A 9,156-nucleotide genomic window follows, 5' to 3' on the forward strand; every position below is an offset into this window, starting at 1 on the left:
ATGAAAATTACTGTTATAAAGTTTAAAAAAAACGCTTTTTTTTTGTTGAAGAGATATGCAGTTTTTGGGGAAAATCTCTAAAAGTTTTCCAAGTCCGCAATCTTATCATTAGGATTTATTGTTTTCTAAGAATGAGATCTTAAATTTAAAAATTCAAGATGCAGATTTATTTTAAGTCCCAAATTTTAGATTAGTTTTTCTAAGTGTGCGATTTTGATAGATTTCGATGATCAAAAATATTGTTTTTTTTTAATGATCGTGTTTTTTCATGTCTCTAATGTCTCTGCTTAGACAGAGATCTAGAAAACATCAGTCCCGGCCCAATCACCTTCAATGGCTTTCAACCACATTACCCATTCGGCCTTTTGATCTTTTGAGCTAATAGCACAGACAAACAGACATAACACTCGCAGGTTGTTCATCGAGCAAGCATTTAACGGTCAATTTAAAAGTATCGTAGTTGGTAGTACCGGCACCTGTGGCGCGCATAGTCATTTCCCTTGAGTTTGACGTTTACACACTACCGCCATCTGTTCAGCGTACTACCCACCACAGTGTACTCAACAGATGGCGGTAATGTTTTAGCGACGATGTTTTACAGTGAGAAATATTCAATGTGTTATGTCTATTTGTCTGTGCTAATAGCATTAGGCTTAATGACAAAAATCCTGGTTGTATATCAATTTGAGCATGAAATATATCACCCCAGCAGGCCTGGGTTCAATCAAAGTCGGCACCGCCGGGATGTTCTGAGGCATAACATCTCTGATCACGCTCTCCTTCGGAAGGGAAGTAAAGCCGTGGGACCCCGGTTAATGAGTTGATGGGTCGATAGTTAGGGTCCAGGTGTAGGAGCTGCCTCCCTGGCGTCGGTAGCGTTGATGCTCAGCACGAAAAACAAGATCGACGGAAAACAAATCAAGGAAAAAAAAACTACATAGCTTATGAACAGCCTTTTGATAATATATATTCATCGGAACTTCAAAGAAACACTTGGAACCAATGTTTGCAATGCAGTCAAGTAAGAATTTTAATGTGCTAGATTTCTAAAATCTGGAAATCTAAAACTGATTGCGATGGTGCGATGATGAATTACAAGGGTCATATAGAAGAGATTATCTAACCAAGGATTTGATGACAATCTTTATCAGTGTTCCAGCTCCAATCAGTTTCTATCAATTTCACTTTCCCCAGTACTATACTAAAACAGGTTAGTTCCAGACTTCAAGGGACTTTTCGGGTTGTACATTTTCTCAACTTCTTCGGGCTTTGTATATCAGTGTGACAAACACAGCGCTCAAAACAAAATACTTAGCTGAGAGCAAGAATTCGTTCCACTTGTAACGTCATCAACCGAAAAGAAACAAAACCATCGATTTTAAATGGTTATACAGATTTTCTTCAAGAATAAAAACTTAATGTATCAAACGGAAACCCAAACCACTCATATTCATTCAAGAGCAGACGAAAACCAATCCCAAAGATGAGAGCCGAACCGGAAGTTTTCCTTGCCCACACAAAACACACAACTCCTTCTGTGAGGTCCTCAAGTGTCCACTATCTATCGCCCCTAAACTGCACTAATTGCTCCATCAAGGACCTTCCATCCCGATCCCCCGCCGGGCCACCTCCAATAACGCAACAAAATCCGACACCCGGTTCAACTTGTGCATGAGATTTCCTCGCCCTTTCTCGACCTTTGACAACCGCCAGAAGTGGACACTGGACAGGAGGTAGATTACCGATCGCCGATTGCCACCATCCACATCGGTCGGAAGCCGGTTGATTAGTTCACTTCGTGTTCAACTCTTTTTTTTTAAGATCAAAGCCCAGGTGCCGCCGCTTGCCCATAGTATAGTAGCAATGGACTCGAACACTCAACGTAAGGTGAAGAGATAAAAAATGGGATTACCTTAGAGTAAAGAAAGGTCGAACCCGTCGGTCGGTCACTCAGTCATCGCCGTCGTCGGCAGCGTCAAACATAAAGAAGCAAGAGCAGAGAGTAAATTTATATGATTTAATAATTTTATTGCACGCATCTCCGGTGTTTTTGTTTCTGTTTTCTTTCTACAAATTTTACTCCGGGCTTTTTGTTTTACATATATCTTGAGCTACCGTCGGGCAACGATTTCATTCCCGCTCATTCGCCAGCACATTCCTCAGTGTTCTGATGGCGACCAACCGTGCTTCGGCTTCGGCGGAGATTTTGTAGCAACCACGAATGTTTAGGTGTTTCAAAGTGGTACAGTGTTTGACCAGGTGATCGATTGCCAGATCCGTAATCTCCGGACAGTTGTGCAGCCTCAGGGTGGTCAAACGGGTGCAAAACTTGGAAATGATTTCCACACATTGGTCGTTTACGTTCGGGCACTCGCTGAAATCGATAATCTCCAACGAAGGACAGTTGGCGGCGAGCTTTTCCACTCCAGAATCAGTTATCTATAATGGTAATTAATCGAGTGTGAAAATTAAAGGATAAATTCAAAAAATGAGGTTTTAACCTGAAGGCGAGCCAAAACTAGTTCCCTCAGCTCCTGCAGCATGAATTTTCGTCTGAACGAATAGTTGGTAACTCGATAGCAGCCGGAAAGATTCAGATAGCGCAACCTCTTCAGATCGTTAATGGAGAAGGACATTTGGAGGTCCCAAATATCAATTGCACATTCCGGTAGATCAATCCCCGTTAATCCTGCGTCCGAGAGCTGAAATGATCATTTGTCTGAAATAAGGCTTAATGTCGAATACGCTTAATGCAAACTGCGTTACCTTCGCACAACAGTCCAGATTCAATTCCTGCAAGCCCGTCATATGGTAGAAAATGTACTGGATTGATCGATCGTTGATACAATTTGAACAACCACCCAGATCAAGTACAACCAAATTGTTCAACTCGAAGGAGATTTTCGTGAACACCACCTCGCCAATGTTCGTCAACAGACCAAGGTATAACTTCCTCAAGCTCCGCTGTCTATTATGAGTCAACAGCCCTCCCATAATTCCCGTATCGCTGATCCTCTCACAGTTGGTTAGGTCTATATGCCTCAATCTGTTCAAATTCTTGATCGCCAAAATCCCATAGTCCGTTATCATCCAACATCGATTCAGGATCAACGTCTCCAACATAGGCATACACTTGCATATCTCAATCAAGCAAGAATCATGTAACGCCAACGATCGCGACAAGTCCAGATACGTGACATTCGTCTGCAACCGAATCAAGTCGATAATACCAGCATCAGTCGCCGGTATCTTATCACACACCATCAAGCTCAAGCTCTTCAGCTGCAGGCCCTTGATGTCGGCCAGATGACGCAAGAACAGATTATCGATTGGCGTATCGCCAATGTAAAAGTGGCGAACCGCGTGTTGATGATCGGACAGATACTGCAACACGTGCCCCAGCATTCGAAACCGATTCCCCGCTTCAATTCCCTTGAAACAGTTCGACACGTCTAGTGAATCGAGCTTTGGCGCCATGCCAACAATGAAATCGAAATGATGCTGCTCGAGTTTGTTATTGCCGGCTAGACTTATGTGACGCAGCTGCGGTAATGACGGACAGAACACTACCGTGAGGTTCTCGATGAACTTCCACGAGCGAAACAGATCCGGACAGTTCTCGATCGTTAGGCGCTTCAGCTTATACGTATACCGAAGAATCGACAGCAGTTTTTGTTTCCAGATGACACAGTTATCCAGCGTCAGTTCTTCGATGGATTCACCAAGTTCGGCCCAGAAGTCGCTGCGATTCCCAAATACGATTTTGGTTAGTTTCACATTCGGGAAGTACCGGAACGCCGTCAGTAGACTACGTACCGGTTCGACGTTGTCTTCGAATTCGATTTCAAAGATATGGAGACACGTTGACCGCAGAAAGTGTGGATGCTTGAGTCCTTCGTAGAAACCCCTGCACGCTTGAGCCATAGCGTAGCGATCGCTTGTATTAAGATACTTGAGCAGCATCACCATAATCTGAAAATGGAATCATTCATTGATCTGATCCTTGCCGAATAATTCCAAACAAACCTCGAAAGGAAGCTCCTCGAAAAATGGTTCATAGAAGAAAATAAAACCGTCCTCGAAGTGAACGTATCGATTCCGCTCTATCACTTCGCCGTTGATTTCCACTTTCATTTCGAGCACTTCACGATCCAAATCATTCGTCATCATGGCGATCTTCAAATTCAAATGTGCTGCCGATTGTGTGTTTTTGTTTGCTTGCGTGTTCAAGAATTCAAACTCGCGTCTCGAGATGGGAAAACAAAGCGCACTGCCGTACGTAGTTTTGATATGTGTAACGCTCACGGCGAACCTTGGCGATCAACTGATCGATTGCAGATCAAGATCATGGCTGAAGAGTACCCATCCCGAATGGATTTTTTGTTTGTTTGATGGTTTTCAATGTATTTAGTTGTTTCTGTTTACTTGACTTTTGAGATATTCTTCAATTGATCAAATGTCAGGTCAGTTCATTCGATTGCAAATAGAGAGTATTTTTTGAATAATGAATAAACGAACAAGTAGTAACTCATGCTGCAAGCATAAATACGATCTTTGCCACGATCATTCGAAATCGTAAGGTGCTTATGTGCACGATCGGCTTTTACTCATCCACGAAGACAATCGATCGTCAAATCTATCCGAATCGTTGGATCAAGCTACACTTACCGACAGTTCTGTGGACTACCCAGGCATCAGTTTGCCTAAAACCTTCGATCACAATGGAGACGAATAAACATCTGTTAAAATTAAGGGAGTGGAAAGAACTTATGGATCTGATCCATCCCCCAACCGCGTACATAGAGAGAATGCCTGAGTTTAGGAAAAAGCAACCGGAGGAAAGTGAACCGAGGTCGTCCCGATCAAGACTGTGGAGAACCAAGAAAATCATAGACTACACTAATCCAGATCCAGAAAATATTCTGATTCGCACTCCTCCACCGAAGCCAGATCCTCCCAAATCTTCCAAACCACCACGCACTGGAGGTAAGAAATCGAAGAAAACCCGACCACCACCACCGCCACCGGTGGAAGATCAGCCCGTGGAGCGAAGAATCAGCTTTATCGAGAGTCTGCCGAATATCACGTGGAATTTTAACAAAGGTGAACCCGACCCACCCGAAGCTCCCAAGTGGATGGAACCCTTCGATACGACCGGTTTCTTCGAGGCACGGTACGATCTGCTGCCCATGGAATTGATTCTGATCATTTTCAAACAAATCACCACCAGCGATCGGATTTCCGCTGGTGAAACATGCCGACGATGGAACGAGGCCTCGCATTACTACGAACCATTTCTGGACCAGACCTACTATCACTTCGATAAGGCAGAATTTGGCGATAACATCGCTCCGTTCAAGTACTTCAGCAAAGGTTTCCGGTATTACCCCAGGTTGGTGTTCACTCAAGTCGAATTCAACAAGCACAGCGATTTCTGGGAAATGCACGGCCTTTGGATTACGGAACTAACCCTACGGTCATGCATTATTCGAAAGAAAAAATTCATATCGATCATGCGAAACCTGCTGAACCTGCGCAGCCTGGAACTGATGCAGTGCGATGAACTGTTCAAAAACTGGAGCATCGAGTACAACACCCAAGAGCCGATGTTCCCGTTTTTCATGTTCTGTCTCAAGCATCTTTCCCTATCCGGGTGCGACTACTTCAACGAGTTCCACTTTGAACGTTTCATCACGATGGCTCCAAATCTCCAATCGATTGACGTTTCCAATTGCTTCATAAACCTGTACCTCTCCAAGCGAATCACCATGCTCGATCGAGTCATGAAACTGATCAGTCGAAATCGCTACCTGATGAAAAACTTGAACCTTGCCGATACACCATGTGTAGATGACTTCACGTGGCACTGTCTGTGCGACATCGACGATCTCCGTCTATCCCACTTCACCATTGCCTACAGTGACCGAGTACCGCTCAAAGAACCCGGAATCATTCGTTTCTTCACTCTTCAAACCGAGCTCACCCATTTGGATCTAACATCCTCGATCGGTCTCAACGACGAGTGTATGCAGATTATCATCACCAGCTGTTTGCTACTTCACACGCTCAAAATCCGTCGCTGTTGGCTGCTGAGTGACGAAGGAGTTATCGATATGCACACCCTTCAACACCTCCGAGTACTGGACATCTCCAGCTGTGAGCGAATCAGTGACTACGGTATCATGACCGGAATCGTCGGCAAACGGAACAGAGAGATGCACGAAATCCATCTCTCCCTGCTTAACAACCTATCGGACACGACCCTGTACTACATGGTGGTCACCTTCAAAAATCTGCAGATTTTGAACCTGGACAGCTCGGCCAACGCCGTCACGGACGAATGCATCCAGTACATCGTATGTTACCTGCATAACCTGCGGCACCTGAACGTCATCGCTTGCACCAAGGTAAGACATAGTTTTCTAGTCGGTGCTAATCAATCCGCTTTGAAGTGTGCCGTAATGGTAGCCATTCTTGTGCAACCGGACGGCACACGATGTTCATTTTTATCCAATCGAAAAAGGATACTCTTTTACTCGATTGGAGCATAATTATAGTGCACAGCACCGGGTGCCAAATCATTTCCCTGACAGGAATCGATCGAGTTGTGCATCGGTTTGACGCAAATATTTGCGCTACCTGGTGACGTGCATTGATCGCATCGCGGCAGTGAAATGATAAATCAACCGTTAGTATGTGTGTGTGTGTGTTTGCTTTGGTTACTATCGAAACGCGATTGCATCAATAACAACAACGTCTCCGATGACGCCATCGCATCGTAGTGCTTGATTGCGTTTTTGGCAAGCATCACCGCCGGTGATGTCGGCTGTGTCGTTTCCTAGTTTGTTGTGGCATGTAGGGGAGGAAAAATGTGTATCTGCTTTGTTGTGAGGACAAGGTTCAACAAAACCTCCGTGATTCTACTAGCAAAATGACTAGACAAACATTTCAAAGATCTAATCTACATATAATAGTGAACCGTTAGATATGGGTGATGAAAAGTTGTTAGGAGAGCAGGGTAGTGTTTACTAATTATTATTCATTTTCATGAACATTTAGTGTTCATTTTTAGTAAACATTGTTCCACTCTCCTGTCAATTTTTCATCAGTGGAGTAACGTAAATCCGAACAACTCGATTACTTTTGAACTTAATTGTCTTTGGAACACTTCCATATGTAGACGAGTGCACAGATGGTTCACTCACTCGAGAAAAAGTGACACAAACTGCGGAAAATTTTTACTAATCATAAGCACTAAATGTTCATTATTCAATAACATTTAGCGTTCAAGATAAGTAAACATTGCCCGTAGATGTGTCACTTTTTCTTGAGTGAGTGAACTCAAATCCATCCGTGAATTCTAACAGTTTTGAAAATATAAATTATTACAGCGGGTAAGCATTGTTTTTTATGTCATTCATTTCAGAATTTTCTTCAACTTCCATAGCAACTCTTATGGTACATGTCTTAACTACGACCAAGAAGTTTTGTTTCAAAAACAGGTCTCCCTTAGTACTTAGAACTTAAGCCCTAGAACCAGGATTAATAACTCTGCTTTATAATTATTCCTAACATTCCTAGCATTCGGCCTTATATGGGTTGTTGACACTTAAGCTAGTTCACTAGTTCAGCCAGCTCAACCAATTGTCACGAATTTCAGTTGTTCCTAAAATCTCATGCTGGTATATGCTGACGCCCTGTTTACATTATGCTGGCTACTTTTTAGTACAGTTCTAGTACACTAGCGCTAGCAAATCAACACAGATGTAAACACCACATTTTGAAATATAGTGATAATATAGGGCTTCCGAACTTTACATCCTTCATATGTCACCCTTATATAGCAAATAGTGAATTTATTGGGCTTCTCGGTGACTTGAGATATGCTATAAGGACTCAATCAATCTTGATGCTTAGAGAAGGAATATTGCATATATTCTGATGATGAGTAGCATTTCCCATTAAGGGTCAATTTTGTATATTAGACCTAGTTATGTATTTCAATCGGCATAGACCAATTTTAAATAGCAGGCATTTAAAAAAAGCACATTTGAATATATATTTTTTTAATTTAACATATACTAATGACGGTTCATAAACATGTTTGCTAATCCAAGTTGTGCTATGCTTATTGAAATTTCCAACTAGGTCTGCATTAAGAAATCTGAATAAATTTGTCCGTCCATGTATGTCCTAGTTTGAGTAAATTTCAAGGGGTAATCAACTCTGTACATTGTGCCAAAACACAGCATGGCACACTGTTTGGCACGTTAGGCAAGTAGGACACAAATAATATAAAATAAAACGTCATCACTGTTGAGTGTTGATGTTTTGCCAATTGTTTCTATGGCTTATTACTCGGTTGAATAATTTGTTAACTCAAAAATTAAGCTAGTGAGATAATTTGTTATCACACTGGTACAACAACGTTTCAATCAAGAATTTAAAAACGACAAACGGGTACCCACTGGTTTTGAGGATCGTATCTCTAAAAACCTATAGCAAAACTGTGTCTGTCTCTTCTGAATCACAGCAAAAATCCCAGTGGCTCATGTTTTCATCTAAAACAGCTACTATTCGAGCCTCACCTTAATCGAGTTCATCCACACCATGGCCGATCGAGAGCGTCTTATCGCTCAAGTCAAGGCGGCTGGAACGGGTTACCTCTAGTGATGATTCGTTTTCGATTGAAAAATGCCGACGGTTGCCTTTGATGATAAATTTGGATGGCCACACAAACAATTTCATCAATATCAAGCAAATGGAACCAAACTATATGACTGGAATGCGGAACACCTACACTATGCTCACAGAACAGAAATGGAACTTCGGATCCAAATGTGGCTCCATATTACATTTGTGAACACTAGCGCACATAGCGGTAGAAGGCAAACTTTGCCAGCAGTTTATATTAGCAGCATGCTTCCCATAGAAAACCCATGTGAAGCGCATCCACAACCATCGCTTGGTAAACAAATAAAATCTCCCACTTTTTGATACACTGGTTCGTTCACACTTCAACTTCTGTTCTGTTATTCATACGAAAAGAGGAGTACCATCCTGCAAAGATCGGATTTAAATTTCGAACGGTGACCATTGCTCGATGAATCCTCACTTTGACTCGGGAACTTTTCCTACGCTGCTCACATTCACGCA

General features: G+C 42.5%; 2 protein-coding genes across 2 annotated transcripts; one reads left to right on the plus strand and one right to left on the minus strand.

The window, feature by feature from the left end:
- Positions 1–2,130: 2,130 nt before the first annotated feature.
- LOC135706356 (F-box/LRR-repeat protein 2-like) lies at positions 2,131–4,167 on the minus strand. The gene is made up of 4 exons (XM_065227972.1): positions 4,027–4,167; positions 2,767–3,972; positions 2,502–2,702; positions 2,131–2,439 (listed from the first exon to the last, which is right to left on the minus strand). Exons 1-4 carry the CDS (start codon positions 4,165–4,167, stop codon positions 2,131–2,133), a joined length of 1,857 nt encoding a protein of 618 aa, XP_065084044.1.
- Positions 4,168–4,721: 554 nt separating this feature from the next.
- LOC135706357 (uncharacterized) lies at positions 4,722–6,656 on the plus strand. Its single transcript, XM_065227973.1, has 2 exons — positions 4,722–6,407; positions 6,594–6,656. The coding sequence occupies exons 1-2, from the start codon at positions 4,722–4,724 to the stop codon at positions 6,654–6,656; spliced, it is 1,749 nt and encodes a 582-aa protein (XP_065084045.1).
- Positions 6,657–9,156: the final 2,500 nt, after the last annotated feature.

Source organism: Ochlerotatus camptorhynchus, unplaced genomic scaffold, assembly GCF_037179485.1.
Source record: "Ochlerotatus camptorhynchus isolate MF236.1 unplaced genomic scaffold, CSIRO-AGI_Acam_v1.1 ptg000277l, whole genome shotgun sequence".
Classification (NCBI taxonomy): Eukaryota; Metazoa; Arthropoda; class Insecta; order Diptera; family Culicidae; genus Ochlerotatus; species Ochlerotatus camptorhynchus.